General features: G+C 46.5%; 1 protein-coding gene across 1 annotated transcript in view; it reads left to right on the forward strand.

The window, feature by feature from the left end:
- RAB30 (RAB30, member RAS oncogene family) overlaps nt 1-21883 on the forward strand; it is a 53047-nt gene that overhangs the window by 17014 nt on the left and 14150 nt on the right. Inside the window, exon 2 of the mRNA XM_054974250.1 lies at nt 19149-19249. Coding sequence (XP_054830225.1) covers nt 19157-19249 — 93 coding nt within the window. The 5' untranslated portion in view covers nt 19149-19156. The remainder of the gene's footprint in view (nt 1-19148; nt 19250-21883) is intronic.

Raw genomic sequence — 21883 nt, forward strand, 5'->3', positions numbered from 1 at the left:
CGGTGTGGAGCGCAAAGGCAAGGCAGGGAGCAAAGAAACTGCAGTTGAGGCACAAGAAGAGGAACTGAAGAAAGGCAGGCTTGTTGAGAAAGTGTGGGGGGAGGCTTTGCGTTGAATAATAAAAGTATATTTTCAGGGTTTGGAGCACTTCAGGTACATTATTTTGCTAATCTTCCTCTCAGGCTTGGTCAGGTTGGTTATTGGTCATACTGATGGAACTTGGAAGGGGTCAAGTTTGTGCAGAACAAGGTTCAAATCCCTACTGCTCTCTCTGCTGTGGCAGCTATTTTGTGGCAGGCGCCGCATCCTGTGGCAGCCATTTTGTGGATGCACCTACTACTCTGTGTCAGAATTCCAAAGGTGACCACAGGCTGGAAAATCTCTACTGTTCCGCCTCCTGTGGCAGCCATTTTGTGGCAGGCTCCGCCTCCTGCGGCAGCCATTTTGTGGCTGGCTCCGCCTCTTGTGGCAGCCATTTTGTGGATGCACCTACCACTCTCTGTCAGAATTCCAAAGGTGACCACGGGCTGGAAAATCCGTACTGTTCCACCTCCTGTGGCAGCCATTTTGTGGCAGGCTCCGCCTCCTGCGGCAGCCATTTTGTGGCTGGCTCCACCTCATGTGGCAACCATTTTGTGGATGCATCTACCACTCTGTCAGAATTCTGAAGGAGACCACATGATGGAAAAGGTTTGGGACCTCTGCTCTAGTCCCATCTTTTTTGCAAGCAAAAGCCAGGGAGTGTTCTCAAAACATCCCCTCAACGTTTATACTTTCAGGACAGCATGAATTCTGTACACATAATTCCGGCAGACCGAGGCTGACTCCGAGCAGACATCCCGTCCGCAAGCACTACTCAGATAATCTCTTCTCAAAAATTCGAGCAAAGTTCATCCAGATGAATAAATCTGTTGCAGCTCAAAATGGAAATTTCTTAAGACCTAGAAAGGCTCAGAATGCGTGGCTATCACACTTGACTCTAATTGGCCACAGCTCTCTAGGATCTTGGGTGGAAAGCCTTCCTAGCCCTGCTGACTGAGTTTTTTTTTTTTAAAGTGGAGATGCTAGCAATTGAACCTAGGATTTTCTGTATGCAAATGTGCGCTGAGACGGTCCAAAACTACATGTTGATGGCTGGGGTCTACGTGGATGCAAACAGGCAGAGAATCTCAGAATTACAGAGTAACTGCTTAGGATTTCACTGCTAAGAGGGGGAAGATAGTTATGTGCCGGGTTTTGTTGTTCTGCATTATTTAATAATGTTGGGGAGGGGCCATGGGTCAGTAGCAGAGCATCTGCTTGACGTGCTGAAAGTCCCAGGCTCAATCGTTGGTATCCATGTAATGAAAGACCTGTGCAGGCGATCCTGGAGTGTCACTGCCAGTCCGGCTACACGAGAGTGACCTTGAGATATGAAGGCCCTGACTCAGTATAAGGCAGCATTATGTGTTCCTGTGTGATGTACTTGAGCAATCCAGATTGTGTGTCCGGAAAAACTAGATTCTGCGACAGGTATAAATTATGGAAATAGAATAACCATATGGCCTTGTTTTGCATGACTTATTTAAAAAAAAACTGTTTTGCAAAACTCAGCCTGGCTTTGTAAGTTGTGGACAGCGGCAGGCCTTGCCTGTGAATCCCAGAAATGGCCTTTGCTAACTTCTCTGGCTTCTGAAATCTCCTATCGCTGAAGCCATGCTTTAAAAATCAGTGGCCCCTGAGGTTTGCATCCACTTCTCCATTCTGGGGTTTAGTGGAATTGTAGCTTATACCCAACCCTTAGATCTGTTAGAATACATTGATCATTATTATTTCTATTAGGAAGGTGCCCCATTGTGTTGTGCGAAAGTAGGTTGGAGGAACAGGCTGTGTGTTGCCCCCATTCCAAGATCCCTTGCATTGCTCCCTTGTGTTGGGTTTGAAGTCAGTCTCTTTTGTTTCTGCCTCCACGCAGCACCACCTCCCCTGTAGGAATGAATGGCTGCCATTCATTTGTATGGGAGAAAATGAAGGGATGTTCGTGGGAGGAACAATAAAGGGAAATTGTTTGTGTGTGGGTGTGTGTGTGGGTGTGTAAATTTGCTTGTTCAGCATTGCTGTGAGCAGTTTCTGGGAAGGCGAACGACGTGTTTTAAAGATGTTTTAATATCGTCCAAAGAAATGGTTCAGGGCGGGCAGCATCGCTTGATTTGTTGTGGAGAGATATGCGGTGTGGGAATCTTAATTTTCTGCTCACGTGCTTTCAGCACATCTTGTCTGCGTCTTCTGATTATTCAGCAATACTGTCCGTCTCATTACAGCTTAGCCCGCCTTTCAGCACAATCTTTTCTCCTTTCCCCACACGATCAGGGGAAAGGAAGGGAAACTGGAAATGGAGTTGAGCGGGCGTGGGATGTTTTCGTTCTGCAAAATAGCATTTTTCATAGCATTCTGCTTTAAGTTGGCCCGTGGCACAGTAAACCTGTCATACCTCGCCTTTCTCCTGAATGGGGATGCGTAGCGGTTTACATCACTTCCTTCCTCTGCATTTTATCCTCACAACAAGCCTGTGAGGTAGGTTAGGCTGAATGTGTATGACTTGCCCAAGGTCACCCAGCAAGCTTCCACAGCAGAGTGGGAATTGAACCTTGTCCAGCACTCTAATGGTGCCAGGGAAAGCTTTAACAATGATTATGTGACTGGGAGTGTTGTGTCTGCGACGACTCAACCTAATGAAACCTCCATGTACAGAAATGGATACCAGTAGGGTAATGCTGATCGCTACTTTGGGGTCAGGGGGCAATTTTCTTCTGGCCAGTTTGGCCAGGGATCCTGGAGTTTTTTTTGCCATCTTCTGGGCATGGAGCAGGGGGGTCACTGGGGGTATGGGGGGAAGTAGTTGTGAATTTCCTGCATTGTGCAGGAATGGACTAGATGACCCTGGATATCCCTTCCAGCTCTTTGATTCTAGATGCTGACATTCTGTTGATGGGGACCCACAGCAAAGAAAAGCCATCTCCTTCACACTGAACTTGTGAGAATCGAGAGGCGTCGGTGTAGTCGCTGTTAGAATGCTGTCTTACATTCATCTTGTATCTGATTCAGAAAGGCAGTGCTCGTTCGTAAACCTGCAAAATCTTTTGGGAGCTGTGACCCCAACGTGTATGCTGAGCAGTAACTGCTCTTTAATAGTGGCTGTCGAGACCTTTTCGAAGTGGTTGCATGCAGCAGAGCTTGGAAGAGCTGTTAATAGTATACGGATCATGGTACATGGGACTTTGTTTTCTCTTCCCCAGAGTAGGAGCTACAAAGTGCAGAATGTTCCCTGGTACCAGAATGCATTCGCGCATACACCTGTGTGTTAATAGAGCCCTGCAGAGGAAATATTCCCGGCGGGGTTTGTCTTGCTCGAGGAGGTCTGCTGGCTCTGCATTGGGCTGCGGCATCCAATAAGCCACGTGAGACTCCTAATTAAAGGGTCCAGTTCTGTTCCCTTTGAAGCCTGCGACATAATCAGACCAAACACTTCTAGCATGCAGCTCCCACTCCATCCTTCCCTGTAGAGCGCAGTTCTCGTCCTTAAAGTGGTAATGGGTTCGGGTTTGGAGTTCTGGATTTTTTGTTACTGCCTTATATGCAACTGAATTATTATATTTATTTCTTAGCACCCCCCCCCCCCTTTAACCTGTTTTTAAAACCTAAGCCTGCGGATCGTGTGATTTTCCTTACTACAATTTATTTTTATTTACTTCATTTATACCCTGCCTTTCTCTCCAAAGCAGCTTACATCGTTCTTTTCTTCTCCATTTTATCCTTTCTTTGAGCCCTTAGGCTACATCCCCATCCTTGCCTGTCTTCATGACTTTTATTTTTATTTTCTTCATTTATACCCTGCCTTTCTCCCCAATGAGACCCAAAGCAGCTGACATCATTCTTCCCTTCTTCATTTTATCTTCACAACAACCTTGTGAGGTAGGTTAGGCTGAGAGTATGTGAGTGGCCCAAGGTTTTTTCTCATACCTTTCTTGTGACTTTTGTCTCTCCTGTTCCTTCGTTCTGTCTGCTGACTACCCCCCACCCCTAGTTTGTCATTGCTCTGGGGAGGAAAGGACTTGTCTTTTTGGCTTAGGAATTGCTGTAAGAACATTGGATGGCTCTATATCAGCAGGTACTTTGAATTTATTGTATATTGCCATAGGCCTTCACGATCCAAAACCATTAAAAAAACAGAAAAATACAAGAATACAAATATAATTACATGCATATAAATAAGATTACTATAAAATGCATTTAACTAAAATGTAAAAGTTAACAACATTAAAACCAAATGGTTTCTAGCAGCTTATAAGACAACAGTCTATATCAGGTGTTTACTCTCCTGGTTGCCACATTTGCCCTTATTTTCCTAGCAGCCAGGGTGTAGAAGGCCATCCTGTTCGAAGTAAAAGGGTCTATATCTGAAAGTATAAAATTTAGTTTCTCAAAATCAGACAGAAGATGGAGACCAGATAAAATACTTGCGAGAAATTTTCCCCTTGGTTCCTTGTATAAGGGACGGTTTAAAACATAGTATGGTAAATCCTCAATTGAGGTTCCACAGATACATATATGCTGATTGATGGGGGGGGGGGGGGTTTGGAATCGCCCAGGTAGCATCTCAGTTGGCATAGACTGGAAGTGTAATGATGTAAATGCTACCCTGAGCTTATAGACTGTGATATCAGTCAGATAATGCACTCTAGTATGGTCTTTTTTGATGGTTTTATACCATGGAGCTAATTTTGTTTTACTGATCAAAAATGTGTAAACCCATTCCTTTAAGTCAACATTGCTTCCCAAAGGCTGGAGTAATTCATCTGGGATTAGATCAGCAGGTGAGATTTATATGTCAGCCTGTTCAGCACTGTGCTATGCTTCCTGTTCATTTATACTTATACCCCACTTTTCTCTCTAAAGGAAACACAAAGCAGTTTATAACATCACTCTCCCCTCCTCCACCCTATCCTCGCAACAACAAGCCTATAAAGTAGGTAGGGCTGAGAGTTTGACAGTCCCAAGGTGATCCACTGAGCTTCTGTGGAAGACCAGGGATTTGAACTCGGCTCTCGCAGGTCCTTCCCCAGCACATTAAGTGCTACACCACACTGGCTCCGTACAGTCACCCAGTAACAAGATCGTGGTGCAGAGACCCAGTAGCAAATAACATTTGAATCTGCCTTTTATGCTAAGTCTGTTCAATTTGTAACCCACATAGGACTTGGCAGGGGATAGAGAAAATGTTGGGCCTTTTTACATTTTTGTTATAACCCAGTTTCTATCTGTTACTGCCCTGACTCGAGTTAAAGAGATGTGGGGACAGTGGTTTCAGACTGCATTTACATCTGTTTCGGAGCCATATGTGAAGTGCTATGTTCCTTTCAAACCACACCTCTTTTTCTGGCGCTGGAAGTGGCCAACTCCTCCTTTCTGGGCCACCAGGGATTTTGCCATTTTTTTAAAAAAAATTGCCATTAGAATATTGTTATATATACATATCTTTGTAATGATAGGTGTAGCAAGTTCTCTAAATTCCCAGCTGTTATTTAAAAAAAACCCAAGTCTCTAGCCTTTTTCCTTGTGGAGATATGAGGGGAAAAGGCACATCTTTGCCAGGGATGGGGCTAGAGACTTTTTAAAATTAAAACTGGGAATTCGGACAACTTGCTAAACCTATTGTTATGGTCGTTTATCAATATAAGATATTCTAGTGCCAATAAAAAAATTGCAGAAAAGAACGTGCTGGAAATGGGTGGGAAAATAAAAAAGCAGCACTCTCAGAAGCACTGTAGACATTTCAAACAGTACTCTGGGAATCAGAAACGCACAGAACATTTGAAGAAAGGAAGATAGGGGTTTTAAAAATGCCTCGACTCTGCTTTGCAAACGTGACACAAACAGCTTTGTGTGAAAAAGTTAAAAAAAATCGGTTAACCAGCAATCTAAATAGTTACATCTGACACGGCATAAAAATTCATTAGCAACTTGGAGCCAAAATAGTTTACAAGCTGCCTGGGCATGGGGTGTGTGGTGTGGTTGCAGATGCCACAGTCCACCGTGGCTGGTGGGCTGCCTTTGTTTTGGTGAGCCATCAGTTACGCAGGTCTTGTTTAGACTCTACGGGGCGAGTTCTTGCTAGCAGATACCTGCCGAAGGGAGCTTCGACTCTCGAAAGCTCGTAACTTGGAAATCTAGTTGGTCTTTAAGGGGCTATTGGACCCGGATCGTGCTCTTGCCAGCAGTGGGATCGGTGAAGCTGGCTTTTTAGAAAAAGTTTAGGGGTGGAGTGGGAGAAGGAGGAGGAGAAAGACCGATAGAGCCAAACGGCTTCCATGTTGCAAACTGGAATTGAAAGGGTGCTCTCCTTCCTGGGAGTAAGCCCCATTGAATACAGTGGTACTTGCTTCTGAGTAGGTCTGATTGCGCCATTACTTGCAATGTGAGATGGGATTCGTAAAGAGTGAATACGGGCTACATGCATCTGCATACATTCCTACATCTTTCAAAGCAAGGTCTTCGATTTACATTGCGAGAAGTCCCTGATCTCTTTCTTACGGAGCGCTGGAGACAGTTAAAGAGCCAGAATACATTTCATATCTGAGTAGGAGATATGGCAGCTGCCGAGGGAGCCTCTATCTGTATGTTTTAAGTTAATGGCTAGACCGTGTAATAGGGAACGCCAGACAGCTCATCTCTGATGTCCTTGGCTAGCAGAAGAGATGTCTAGGCAGCATCTATAAACGTGGCCTTTTTCTTGCCCGACAAGGCCGTCTTCCAGATAAAAGGTATCTGCATTTTAACAAGTGAGACTGTATTGTCTGGGAGCGTATCTGGATCGAGAGAGTAAAATCTTTACAGGGCGGGTCCGTGCAGGGGCCTGGTAGATAGACATCAGCAACCACCAGGCCAGTGGCTTAGCAGCTGGGACTGGGGCCAGGAAATGTTATTTACCTATGTTTTATTTATTCATTTATACTTTGCCTTTCTCCCCAGTGGGGACCCAGTCTGGCTTACAATTTTTTCATCCTCACAGCCACCCTGTGTGGCAGCCCAGGATCGCCCAGCAGTAGAATTGCCAGCGGTTGGAAATACATGGAGATTTGGGGGGGGGGGTGTAGCCTGGGGGAAGGCAGGGATTGAGGAGAAGCTGGAATTCAGCCGGTTGTAGTGCCATAGGACCCATCCTTCAAAGCAGCTGTTTTCTCCAGGGGAACTGATCTCTGTTGTCTGGAGATCCGTTGTAATTTGGGGAGATCTGTCGGCCCCACCTGGAGGTTCGCAACTTTACCCAGTGAGTTTTCATGGTAGAGAGGGGATTCGAACTTGGGGCTCGTGGATCTTACTCTGGTACTCTAACCACTGTTCAATGCTGGCTTTCCTTAGACCGGCAGGAGTAGTGCTGGGATTTTAACATTAGGTCAAGATTGTAGGTGGGAGGGAAGGCACCATGGATTAGGGTTACCAGTTCCAAGTTGGGAAATTCCTGGAGATTTGGGGAGTGAAGCCTGGAGAAAACAGGGTTGCGGGAGGGAAAGGATGTCAGCATGGTATAATTCCATAGAGTCCACCCTCCAAAGCAGCCATTTTCTCCAGCTGCATTGATCTCTGTGGCCTGGAGATCAGTTGTAATTCTGGGAGATCTCCACCCACCACCTGGAGGCTGGCAACCCTAGGCATGGTATAACCTGATCTTGTCAGATCTTGGAAGCTAAGTAGGGTCAGTACTTAGGAAGACTCTTCAGAGGAAGGCAATGGCAAACCAACTCTGCTTCTCGACTGCCTTGAAAGCTCCAGCAGGGGTCACCATAAATTGGTTGTGACTTGACAGCACGTACGCAGGCACACCAGATTGTGGGCACCTTTAATTGAGAAATAGTCTTTTGTGCCGAGAAATGTTGAATTCTTCTAGCTCTATAAATTATGCAAACCAGGCAAAGCCTAATTTATTGCATTTTGCATAATGTATACAGCAGTGTAAACTAGTTTGCATAATTTATGCTGCATAATTTAGTCATGGGGTGGAAGGAGCTAGGCTGGGCAGTGAAGCAGCAGCATAACCCCTTAACAGCCTGACGACTTCCAGATGGTCAGCTGGCATTGCTATATAGACTTTTAAAGATGCCTGTGCCGCCCGAGGGACTAGAACCTTGCTTTTTGAAAAAGCAAAAGCGAATGAAGCTTCTCAAGAAGCAGAACGGGGCGTCCAGTATCCGATTCTGTGTTCTTGTGGAACCTGAACATCCACAGAGCCCCCTCGCCTTAAGGCAGGAAATGTAACAAGGTCAGGATGGTGGAAAAGGCAGCTCCGATGGTCCTTTAAGAAGCTTAAATAAAGAGAAACCACTGGCCGGTTGTACATGAAACTGCCTTCCATGGACGAAGACTGCCAAGGTCAGTATTATCTACTTAGACTGGCAGCAGCTCTTCTTGTAGAGGTCTTTCATGTCACCTACTACCTGATCCACTTTGGGGTCAGGAAGCAATTTTCCCCAGGCCAGTTTGGCTAGAGAACCTGACAGTGTTTTGTCATCTTCTGGGCATGCAATAAAGGTCACTGGGGTGTGTGTGTGTGTGTGTGTGTGTGTGTGTGTGTGTGTGTGTGTGTGTGTGTGTGTGTGTGAGAGAGAGAGAGAGAGAGAGGGGGGGGGGTAACTGTGAATTTCCTGCATTGTGCAGGGGGTTGGACTAGATGACCTTAGAGGTACCTTCCAACCCTCTGATTCTATGACCCTTTTAACTGGAGATACTGAGGATTGAACCTGGGACCTTCTGCATGGAAGCTGGGGCGAGTGATGTGGATTTTTCAGGAATATCTGAATTGGAAAATTTTCCAATTGCAACTTAAATATTTAAGTAATGCAAGCAAAAGGTAGCAAATATAGCATGTATAGGCACAAGGGTTTGTCCGTGCTTCATTTCTTGCATTTAGGCCATCTAACATGATTGATTTGCAGTACAATAGTCCTGACAACTGTAGATAAACGGACTATATTTACACAGACTATATTGGGGGGGGAATCTTCCACAGGAAATTTTTCTGGGAATTTTGTCTACCCTGCATCACAGCCCAGGGTCCCACCCCATCTCTCTGTCAGCAACCAAACGAGGCAGAGGTGGACGGGCTGTGCTGAATATGATGCTGTGGTGTTGCATTGCGTGGCCGGTTAAATTGTTACTGGGCAGGGGAACGGGACGTGGGATGAGTAAGCTTGCTGGCGGCTGCTTTGGAACTGAGCCCAAGTTGGGAGCGCAGCAGAGCCAGTCTCGGGACTGCAGTTACATAAAGTGAATTTTCTGAGTTTGTATACTGTGAAACAGCTTCTTGTTATGATACCTGTTTTTTTTTTTAAAAAATGCAGTGTATTTTCGATGTCATGGTCTGTGTGCAAAGGGTAGAATGGCTTTCATTTTTGACCTGGCTCTCTCACTCTGTGCCTAGCTCCCCCGCCCCTCCCCAGGATTAAAGAGAATGCTTCCCCTGTGGCTTCATTCCGTTAGCAGAAATGACTCTTGTGAGGCGACTGCGGTCCGGCAAAAGAGCTAGATGGGAGCAGCATCCCTGCCGAGGGGAGAATCAGCAGCTCTTGAAGCTGCGAAATGCAGGAAAGCTGGTTGGAGAAACTTAGAAAGGAGGACGATGAGCTGTAGCTGTTCTGGGTACATAGGGAGGATGCTTCTCTAGAAATGTGGCACTTTGTTTACCAAGTTACAAGACTGCCTGCTTACCGCAGGGGTGTGTGGCGGGGAGAGGATCAAGCCTCTTCCAGTTGGCCCAAGCTTCATGATCTGAATGCCTGGAGGTGATCCTTAACTAGGTTTGCCAACTCATGCTTGGGAAATACTGGGAGATTTGGGGGTGGGGCCTGGACAGGGCGTGGTTTGGGGAGGGGAAGGACCTCAGCATGGTATAATGACATAGAGTCCACCCTGCAAAGCTGCCATTTTCTCCAGGGGAACTGCTCTCTGTCAGATGGAGATCAGTTGTAATCTCCAGCCCCTCCTGAAGGTTGGCAACCTAGTTGCCAGCTCCAGCTTGGGAGATTTGGGGGGCTGGAGCTTGGAGAGGGCAGAGTTGGGGAGGCAAGGGACCTCAGTAGGGCACAATGCCATAGAGTCCACCTTCTAAAACAGCCATTTTCTCCAGGGGAACTGATCTTTGTCACCTGGAGATCACTTGTAATTCTGGGAGATCTCCAGCCACCAGCTGGGGGGTGGCAACCCTATCCTTAACCTTTGCAGGCAGATGGCTGTTGGCTACTGTGCGCACATGCCTGTACCATGCTTACTAGCAGAAGCAGCCTTTTGTGGTCCAAAGAGCATCTGCCACCCCGATGTCTCTAATAATATGCAGCCTCTACAGCGTTGGTAGCACTCTGCACATATGCTCTCCAGTAATGGGGCTTTGCTGGGATATTTTCTGGTGCCCTAATTTATTTATTTGCTTCATTTATTCCTTGCCTGTCTCCCTAATGGGGACCCAAAGCGGCTTACATCGTTCTCTTCCCCTCCCATTTTATCCTCACAATAACCCTATGAGGTAGGCTAGGCTGAGAATGTGTGACTGGCCCAGTGTCACCCAGCGAGTTTCCATGGCAGAGTGGAGATTTGAACCCGGGATCCTACTCTGATACTCTAACTGCTATGCCAGTGGTTCCCAACCTTCTTGGTATGGTGACCCACAAGTCCAAACGCACTTGGTATGGTGACCAACTTATGAAAAAACAGAGCATGTGCAAATCAATAAAACTGCAAAAACCTGGGGCTCACTTTCTCAGGCTTCGCAACTAACCTTTGGGTCCAAACTCACACTGCACTACACTACTACATCCTGCTTGATTGTATCTAATTTGACTTTCTTTTTTAGTTTGCTAAATGTATATTGTGTTAATTTTATGTGCTGTAGGACTCAAAAGTTTCCCACCCTCCTATCTGTTAACTGGATCTACCTCCCACATATTGCTCTTTACCCAACTGAAAATGCCCCCATCAGCTGTTTTTTGAGTCTTGATAAAGTAAAAGGACAGGCATGTTGTGTGTCTGTCTTTTTCCCTCTCTCCTATTAGAGCTTAAAGCAACCTCGGGCAGATTTTTTTTAGTCTGGGAAATGGCTCAGGGAGAAAGAGTTAACTCCTTGGTTTCCTAGCACTGTGGCTTCGATCCGTGCTGAGCTGGGCCCTCCCGTGGCTGCTTTTTGGAGGCCAGATTACACATGCAGCTTCAAATGGAGCAAGCCGGCTGCACATATTACAGGAAGAGCGGGAGAAGCTGTGTAGCTGTGGCTTGCCTGTAAGGGGGTAAGGTACAGCCTATGGGCGGCTGCCTTGAATGGCACTGCTGGCTTTCCAATATTAAGGTTTTTTAAATCAAGCAGCGCTGGGCAGAGCAAAACTGGGGAGGATTGGGCTGGTGTTCCTTACAGCTGCAGCATTTTGTGTTTCTGGTTAAGTCGCGGCAAAGTGACAGGACAAACACAGCCCGGGCAAGCAAAAGAAATGTTATCCCTCGCGGAAAAGAGCCATGTGCCCAAGGGCGGCTGGCTTCTCCACATGATACATTCCAGTTAGCTCTGAAGTTGTACAATTTTGTAAACTTTGCCCGCATTTCCCTCCCTGCGCCTCTCTTGTCTGCTTTAGGAAGGAGCAAATGGCCTTGGAGTGTAAAAACCCCAGACCCTGCTGGCTCTGTTCCACAGCGTGTGCTCTCGCTGACCAGCAAAGTGGTTGCATTCTTAACTCCTCTTTGGGCCTGCTGTTCCTGCCTAGATATTCTATACGGCCTGTGGCCTGGCAAGGGCGTAATGTTGATTTATTTCCTGTGCATGCCTAGGATGCAGAAAGGCATTTGGTTTCTTTGTCTAGACAATGTCCTGGAGAAACTCTTTGTCCGGATCACAGGCAGATTTCTCCATGTGTATTTTTCTGACACCCAGAAAGCCTAGAATTTGGGTAGGGGGGGACTGAGGCTGGAATGGCTCAGTTGAATCCGGTTAATGGCCAGCGTAGCTAAATATTGAGACTTCCTGAGAGCAGCCATTGCCAGATGAGTTGCAAGTCATAGGTGATTAATAGCAGAGGTGCGAGGACATCACAGGTATAGTAAAGATAAGGACAATGCATATTCTGCACTTCTGCATGCACGGACTTGGATATCTGATCAAATGTCTTTTTTTTCTTAAGAAAGAAAAAAAAACTAAAGGGAGAAATCAAGTTTCTAGCCCTTAGGAATGTGGAGATTAGCTGGAGGATTCCTGAGAGACAGAGGAGGAGATGAGGCTGGGTTCCAGGTTTAGGGCTCTCCGGAGCTCCCCACCTTTTCTACAGGCATTATGAGAATCAATTAACCACATTCCAAGATCTAGAGGATGCATCTGATGAAGAGAACTGTGGTTCTTGAAAGCTTATGTGACAGTAAAGTTGATTAGTCTTAAAGGTGCTACTGGACTCTTTACTATTGCAAGCCAGGCTGCAGAGTTTGGACTTCCTGGCATTGGGTGCAGGAGCAAGCAATACCCTGATAACAGTTTTGATCTTTGAATTTATCTAATTTCCGGAGCTTGTTTTTACTGGGGAGAAATGGCATGAGGAAAGCTTAGGGTTGCCACCTCCAGACTGGGAAATTCCTGGAGATTTGGAGGGGGGGTGGAGCCTGGAGAGGGTGGGGTTTGGGGAGGGGAGGGGCCTCAGTAGGGCATAAAGCCATAGAGGCCCCCCTCCAAAGTAGCTATTTTCTCCAGAGGAATTGATTTCTGTGGTCTGGATATCAGTTGTAATTCTGGGATATCTCCAGCCACCACCTGGAGGTTGGCAAGCCTAGGAAACGTTGAAGGAGCTGGGTGTGTTTAGCCTGGAGAGGAAGGTGGCTCAGAGGTGATGGGATGGCCCCCTTCATGGGCTGTCACATAGAGGATGGAGCAGATCAGGAAGTACTTCCTCATGACAAGATTTGAGTAGGGGTGTGGTATATTTATGATTATTGGATGTGAACTGTTTATATTTATTCTTGTCTATTTATTACTATGTATTGGCAGCTGAGCACCCTGCACTTTATATATGAAATTGAACTTTCTAAAATTCTAAAAAAAATAAAATTAAAATTATATTATTGGTGCATGGTGCACTTTAAGAACAAAAGGTGACTGGATTGTTACCCCCTGGAGGTTAGGAAAGGTTGAAGGAGCTGGGTGTGTTTAGCCTGGAGAGGAGGTGACTGAGAGGTGATGGGATGGCCCTCTTCAAGGGCTGTCTCATAAAGGATGGAGCGGAATTGTTTTTTGCTGACCCCGAAAGCCAGACCATAGAATCACAGAATCATTGAGTTGGAAGGGGCCATACAGACCATCTAGTCCAACCCCTTGCTCAGTGCAGGGGGTTGAAATTAAAGCAAAAAAAGTTTTCGGCTAAACATTAGAAAGAACTTCCCAACAGTTAGAGCCACTCTTCAGTGGAACAGACTTTCTTGGGAGGTGGTCGGCTCTCTTTCCTTGGAGGTATTTAAGAAGAGACTAGATAGCCACCTGACAGCAATGATGATTCTGTGACTCAATATGAATGTACGCAGAGCAGGAGAGGGAGGGCTTGAATGGATTCGCTGGTGCTAGACTCTTATGGTCCTTTCTTACATGTCCAGGGTAATGCCGATCACCACTTTGGGGTCAGGAAGGAATTTTCCTCCAGGCCAGATTGGCCGGGAATCCTGGAGGCAGCAGTCACTGGGGGAGTGGGGAGAGGAGGTAGCTGTGATTTTTCTGCACTGTGTAGGGTTGAATTATATGACCCTTAAGGGTACTTCCAGCTCTGTGTTTCTATGTTTCCTGGTAAGAGGTCTTCTTAACAAATACTTTTTAGATTTAAGAACTCGCTTCCAAAACTCTGGAGCCAGTCTTTGCATGCCCCCCTCCAGTTTCTCGTGTTTCTATTAATGCTTTGACAAAAGTGTTGCAGTTCACAACCAGGGCTTACCCTGGTTGCCATCACCATAACAAAAAGTTAACCTGTGTGTATGTGCCGTTAAGTGTCAACCAACTTAGGCAGACCCCAGGAAGGGGCTTGCAAGGCAAGGGGGAAGCAGAGGTGGTTTGCCATTGCCTTCCTCTGCAGAGTCTTCCTTGGTCACCCATCCAAGTACTGACCCTGCTTCCGAGATACGATGAGATTGAGCTATACCACGCTACCTTCCCTCCCTTTAAAGAACTGCAGAGCTCTTATCAAGCAGAACCCAAGGGTTAATGTACAGATATGCCCCAGGGGTTGTTAGGCTCTTGATGAAGCCGTTCTCACGATAGAGAGCTTTTCGGGGCTCCGTCATCCGTTACGTAAAGACCTGCTGTCCTGCAGTTGTTGGGTCCTAAGGAAAGAGGTTCTCTTACATAGGGATAAACTAGGAAGCTGAAAAGGTCTGGAAGCGAGTCGAAATGAGCTCCTGCAATGCTGGTAACGCTGCGGTGGTCACTCGGTTTGGACCCCTGCCGGCGGTGGTGATAACCGGCATCGACTTTTGTCTGTGGCTTTCCTCTCATGCCAAGGCAGTGTGAGGGAGGAGGCGGGCGAGGCGGGGCCTACTGCTGTTACCCGGCAAAGTCTGAGCCAAGTGGCTGCTTTGGCACTGCCAGCACCTCTGGGGCTTGCCTCTGTCCAACAGCTGACAAGGGCTGCGAGCCGCCAGGAGCTTTCCAAAGCGACGCAGATGGTTGTGTTCGTGTTACTTAACTCCAGCCCTGGGCATCGGTGTGCAGTGCGCAATAAATGCTCTCTGCAGTCAAAAGCCCTTTGGTTTAATTTTTGCTCTGGGCGGACCCGGTTGTTCTGGCCAACTGCGAACCTTTGAGCCGCCCTGACGCCCGCGTTCCAGAGGCGAGAAATGAATCTGCCGCAGCCCAAAGTATTCCAATAAACATTTAGACTCCCGAGAGCATAATTCCCGTGTTAATCTTCTTCTCCCTCTCTGCAAATGTATTTGGCTTTTCCTGGCCCTTTAGCTTCCAGTACACAATAGGAGAAGTCCGTCTCCCCCGCCCTTTCCCGGTATTCTTCCTGACTGCAGCTTTCCTTGTGTCTGCTGGGGACAGAAAAGGAGGGTTCTTCTTATCGCTGGTGCCCTGGCACATGGCGGCAGCTGAAGAGAAGCCGCCAAGACACGTAGGGGGGTGGGGGGAAAGTGGCCTGAAGGTGCCCAGGGGAACATCTGATGGCAGGTTCACGCTTGACAAAGGAGAGGAGTAGGCCATAATTGTCCTGATGGTTGCTGTGGGTGTACATTGCGCAGTATAAAGTGTGTGTGGGGGGGGGGGGCGCATGGCCTGAGGGCCTCCTAAAGCCAGGGGTGACTTCTCAGCCCTCATCCTTCTGAGTTTATGGACACAAGTTTCCCGTCAGGCTTTATAGAGTACATATTTCTTTACAAGGGGGCTAGGGTTGCCGATCTCTAGAAGGGACATGGAGATCTCCTGGAATTACAGCTGGTTTCCAGACAACAGATCAGTTCCCCTGGAGAAAATGGCTGTTCTCGAGGGTGGACTCTATGGCATTATACCCTGCTGAAGTCCCTCCTCAAACGCCATCCCCCAAATCTCCAGGAATTTCACAACCTGGAGTTGGCAGCCCTCAAGGGGGCAAATGAGACAGCTCTACCCTTCTGGCAAGGACCTGATCCATCTGGCCAACGGCAAACATTTGAGCAACCCTGACGGGTCCAGAGATGAATCAGCAGCAACCAGAACAAATCCAGTAACTATTTAGACTCCCAAGACTGTAGTTTCTGCCTTCTTCCTCTCTCAGAATGTTTTTTTCCTGACCTCTGGTGTTTCCTGACCACCGGTGTTGCGAATTTCAGTTGAATGGCATTGGGGGCGAATTCTAGGCTGGTGTTTCCGCTCTGCTGTCCACAGTGTGCAAGGGAGGTGGAAACAGATCGGTTGACGAACGTTTATTTGGGCTTTGGAAACAAATAGATGTGCAGCTCAAAGAAATAAGCACCATTGAATAAAATGGGATGTACCTCTGAGTAGACCCGTTTAGGATTGCTCCCTTAAACAACCGGAATATGAAGTGGATTTGCTGAGGCTTGGAGTAGATTCAGCCCTTGGACTGCCATAACTGTGTGTACGCTTTGACCTTAGATTATTCCTAACAATAATTGTTATTTTTTTGGCCATTTCTCTATGGTGTTCTTAGTTTGGCTTTTGTGCCCTCTCTTTAACTTGCCTCCCATTTGCTTTCAGTTCTAGTAGTGTGCGTTGGCTGATTCTGTTACTTAATTGTATCACGAGGCTGGAAAATGCCTCTTTTTTGTTTTGTTTTTTAGAAATGAGGAAGGAGCAAATTAATCTTGGTGCCTAACTAAGTGGATCCGAATACCTTTAGGGTGTCCCGTTTACTGTCATAACTCGAACGCTGTGCCTTTGACCCATTTTCCTGGTAATCTTGCCTTTTCCAAATGTAGATACATCCTGGAAACAGCCGCCAGCCCATGAGGTTTTCTGGTGCCCACCTGGAACTGCAAAAAAGGGGGTACATTTATAGCTGGGAACCTGCAATCAGTGGCTGATTCCGCACACGCTGGATAATGCACTTTCAATGTACTTTAGCTATCGTTTGGAAGTGGGTTTTTTGTTTCACACTCGAAAAATTCAGTTCCAAATGATCTCTAAAGAGGACTGGAAGTGCGTTATCCAACGTGCGCGGAATCAGACAGTAGTGTTGGCCTCTGTGCTTGCTAGGCGAAACAGCTTCCCAAATGGGATCTTGTGATGGTCTTGGCATGGGAAATAATACCTCCAGGGAAAAAAGAATTGGCCACAAAACAGTATGTGTATTTGGGGTGGGGAAGGTTCTCCCCACCACTGCACCTTGTTAATTTGTTTTATTATTTGTATATTGATTTTAGTTTTTGTTTTTATCAATTTTAACTGTTCACCGCCCAGAGCCCCTGGGATGGGCGGTATATAAATTGAATAAATAAATAAATAAAATAAATTATGATACTTTATTGATGCATGAGCTTAACAAGAGTTTCTTTTCACCAGTCCCGTGGAAAAGCCTCCACGACACTTACAATGTACAACGCTTCTGTTGTTACTCTTCCCCTTCGTCTATTAACATTTGCCACAGACAGTTATTGGACAAATCTGATGCTCCTTTAAGAAGGGACTTCTCGCTTGTCCCTGTTCTTGATTACGAGTCTCGTGGCTCATAGGTGACACAAGGTTGGGTTACGCGAATGCTAGAAGAGAGATGCACCAAAGAGCCACCAAGAGTAAACTGTGGCAAGAGTAGTATATGCAGCAAAATGGAAGGCAGAACAATGTCCGGATTTGATGGAATAAGCGTCAATGGCAAAACTAACATCTTACATAACATTAAGAGGTCCATTTCAGAATCCCAAGAAAAATAGGGGAAGTATTTTTGATGATGTAGTTGAAAATTAAGAACAATTATAATTAAATATGAAGATAGACAGAAAGATACTTAAATAGAAGTGAAAAATAAGAATTGAAGATAATATGATTTAAACTATAGAAGTTTATTCATTATATATATGATTTAGATGTTGTGTTTAGGTTTATAGATGATTATTGATGACTGAAACAGTGGATTATTGTAGAGAGATGAAGTAGATGATTATATGATGTAGTTTATGTTTTATACGTTTATGTTTGAGCTTATTATTTGAAATAAATGTATATAAAATTTAAAAAAAAAACCAAAAACCCCAAAGAGCCACCAAAGATGGGCTCCTTGAGACTATTTATTTATTTCAAATTTGTATTCCGCCCTCCCTGCAAGCGGGCCAAGAGGCGCTTCAACAGAAGTCAACGTCCATAATTCAGTATTTTTAATCCTTGTTATGGGCCTACAACTGATTCTTTATTGCTGGACTTCTGGGATTGCCATAGCCACCATGGAGGTGGTGGATTTCTCAAAAGACACTCAAGGTTGACTCAGCCCTCCGAGGTCGGCAAAATGAGTACCCAGTTGCCTAGAGGTAAAGTGCAGATGACCGGGGAAGGCAATGGCAAACCACCCGATAACAAGTCTGCCAAGAATTATATTGGTTTGTTGTTTAATTATTGTTACAGTTCTAAAATTGAATAAAAATATTTTTTTTAAAAAAAAACAAGTCTGCCAAGAAAATGTCGTGATATGACAGCCCCTTCCATGGGTCAGTAATGACTCGGTGCTTGCACAGGGGACTACCTTTACCTCTGCACGGGCAAAGCCTGCCGAGACTGCCCTGAGCTCTCAGCTTGTGTTTGCGAGGGCACTGGAGTTAGCGTGTCCAAAAGATATCTCCTCTGGAAGCTCCAGTTAAAATAGTGTCTGTTACCAGTGGCAGGAAAGATCTTTTTGCTTGGATTGCTGTTGGCTTTCTGGGAAGGGACGTTATCGCGCAGGCCGCCCTGGAAGCGCTCCTGCACTCCACAGGGGGCCAATTTGGGCCTCTGTGGAGCATGGGAGTGCTGCTGTGCTCTGCAGCGGCCCGATTTGGGCCTGATCCAGGCCGATCTGGGCCAATGTGGGCAGTTGCAGTGCGTGGGAGCACACTGCGCCACCCAGGAACGTGCCCTGGAGGTGCATTTCCTGTCTTTCCCCCCTGCTGGCCAGGTAAGAAAGGGTGGGGGGTAGAGGGCGGGAGTGGAGTATCCTCGCTCCCAGTGGGGGGACTGGCAACCCTGTCTCTCAGCTTGCATTTGTGAGGGCACTGGAATTGGTGCGTCCAAAAGATTTCTGCTCTGGAAGCTCTAGTTAAAATAGTGTCTATTACCAGCGCTAGGAAAGATTTTTTTGCTCGGACTGCTGTCGGCTTTCTACCAGAGCTATCCTGGCTGTGATGTGACTGGGCAGAAGGCAGCTTTGTGTGTCTCCCTGTTTTCTTCACGTGGTTTCGCATGCCCGGGGAGAAGTTGGAGGTTCTGTGGTGACCTTTATCCTGAATATCTGGAAGAGCAAAGTGCATTGTTTTCTAGAATGTCACTAGGTCTTCCAATTTGTCTCCTTTAGCATTCACTTTTGACCCTGTAACTAGATTCTTGAGTGCTAAGCAGCAGTTTGGAGTTCCTTTCACCTCCTAGTGGAAGTTTTGTGGCCAGCCACACCTTGGATTTTTTCATTTATTTTTTCTCTCTCTTTCCCTTGCAGCTGTGTAAATGAGTATGGAAGATTATGACTTTCTCTTCAAGATAGTTTTAATTGGGAATGCCGGCGTGGGGAAGACCTGCTTGGTGAGGCGTTTCACTCAGGTAAGGCAGGCTTTCGTGTTGAGGTGGCTCTTTGGTAGGTTAGGTGAGAGTCTATGACCCGCCTAAGGTCACCCAGCAAGCTTCTATGGTGGAGCAGGGATTCGAACCCGATCCCAGTCTGACACTGTAACCATGACACCAGACTGGCTCCTTCAGACTGGAGCTTACGAGGCATTTTGGATGAGAAGCGTCAAGAGTATTTGCTATTTTGGGTCCCTTTTTGGGGCACGAGAGAAATTCTGGGTGGAAAAGTTTTTAAAATATTTATCTTGACAGACGTGATCTCAGTACCTCGTGTTTAAAAATGCAACATTCTCAGAAACAGGGCTGTGACTCCCCTACTCACCTTTTTCTGGGTATCCTGCTTCTGTGAAATCCACCTGGCATCGTATGAATATTTTCCTATATTAACAAGCAGTATATCCCCCGCCACACCATGTACTGAGAAATGTGCGATTTGTTTCCTCCGAGGCCATGTGGCAGTGTTTGTCACAAATGCGGCTTTAATTAATAGGACTCTCACACCCTCACAAAGGAGACTGTGGGAAACGGGCAGGACAGAGAGAGAAGTTCTAGATTAATCTCCTGCCCCATATATGTTTTTTTCTATGCAGGGAGTTTTTTTTAAATTGGAGGGAGCTTTGAAACACGGACTTCTCTCTCCTAACGTCTCGAAAGGGTCCAAATTCCAAAAAGGCTTTATTGCGCTGTGTGGAAGTGAAAGAGATTCTACTGATGTGTGATGCTACCTACTGGTTTCCATTTTGTGCAGAAGCCACGTGGCGGGACCTCCTTTGAATATTGGGAGGAACAAGGAAGGGGTGGCATGTCAGCATTGGCACGAAGGGTTCCCAGTTGGTAGGACCGTAAGCTGTTTCTTGGATTCTGTTCCCCAAGTCCTTGAGCCAAGCCTTTCAAACTCTTGCTAAATTTCTCAGGGCTTCCGAGGAGTTGAGGCCCTCAGAGGCAAAAAGCAACCACAACGAAAAACAGGCCTTGTTTCCTGCAGTGTAAAAAGAAGTCCAGAGGCTAAGGGCCGTGTTGAATTGGCTTCACGCCTGCCTTGGAAAGGAAGCTTGCCTTGAGAGATTATGTAACACGCTGAGCGTTCCTTGGCAATTTGAATTTTTAAATTGTCAGCACTCTTTAACCCACAGGGAAGTTTTTTTTTTAAAGAAACAGCCTTTGGAAATGTTAAATCCACTCTCCCCCCCCCTTTGTCTGGCTGCAGGCACATAGCCACGGGCGCCAGAGTTGAGTAGACCCCTCTAGGGAGAACTGTAAACATGTACAGCTAGTTAGTTATGTTGCTTCTTAGCCTTCTGGCCTCTCTGCCGGCATTCGGAGAGATGGATTGTCCAAGGAAACACAATGAGCTCGCCTGCTTGCTTTGTTTGAACTACACCAGAATAAGATTCTAGCGGAACTATCCGAGGCTGCCTGTTCCCCTTGCCAACTGTTTGACATCTCCAGAAAATTTGTGGGCCTCCATAAAGAACATAAAGCACGCACATTGAACAAAACATTGAAGGAGGGGGGACTCTTCTTTGGTAAAGGGGAGGGAAAACAATTTAAATGGAATTGTGGAATGCTTTGGGCTTGTTCTGCTACTCAGTTTCCAGAGAGTGATTTGGCTGGTTCTGTTGGCCTTGCCCTTGCTGCCAAATCTCCCGCAAATATGGAACTATTGGTTATGATTCTCATTAGGAAGGAGCTTCTCTGATCCAATTGAGGAAGAACGTAGGAAAGATGATAACAATAACAGCATTTGATTTATATACTGCGCTTCAGGACAACTTAATGCCCACTCAAAGTGGTTTACAAAATGTGTTGTTCTGATTCCCACAACAATCACCCTGTGAGGTGGGTGGGGCTGAGAGAGCTAGAAGCTGTGACTGACCCAAGGTCACCCACCTGGCTTCAAGCGGAGGAGTGGGGAATCAAACCCGGCTCTCCAGATTAGAGTCCTGCTGCTCCTAACTACCACACCACAGTGGAAGTGGGATCCTGATTTCCTTGACGAATAAGGTCAAATTTGCGTGGTTTCATCAGGATGTGAGATGGCCTTTCCTTACGTGGTTTTTAAGTGTCCCACGGGAGAAGACGATTAGATCGAAGGTTGGTGTTTATGGCCTGCAATAGATGCACTGTGCTTGGGACCATTTTTTAATAGGAACTGGAGGTTGGTCACTAGGGGTGTCAGGAGGACCAGACCTGGGAGTGTTGTCAGTGCTGCCATCTTTGTGGCACGGAGGAGCACGCTGACATTTTGACTGGGCTGGAAGCTTTGTTACTAGCCGCCCCAGAAAGGTAACACACTGTTTCTCATTTGGGTAGGTCTTGGATCAAACTGGGGCGTGGTATGAGGTGTACTCTGTATAAAGAGGACTCTGCATATGGCTTCTTTTTCTTCTTTATAGAGAGCTAAGGATGAACCTTTTCTTGCCTGCAACTGCCCCTGTTGCTTGGAAACATTCATTATGGTGGTGGTGAGGAGTGCCCTCAAGTCATAGCTGTCGTATGGCGACCCCTTGTGGGGTTTCAGTGGCAAAAGATTAACTGAGGGGGGTTTGCCATTGCCTGCCTCTGCAGCTCTGAAGAACTGAGCTGTGACTCACGAAAGCTCATCCCCTA

The sequence above is a fragment of the Eublepharis macularius genome, chromosome 3, assembly GCF_028583425.1.
Source record: "Eublepharis macularius isolate TG4126 chromosome 3, MPM_Emac_v1.0, whole genome shotgun sequence".
Lineage (NCBI taxonomy): Eukaryota > Metazoa > Chordata > Lepidosauria > Squamata > Eublepharidae > Eublepharis > Eublepharis macularius.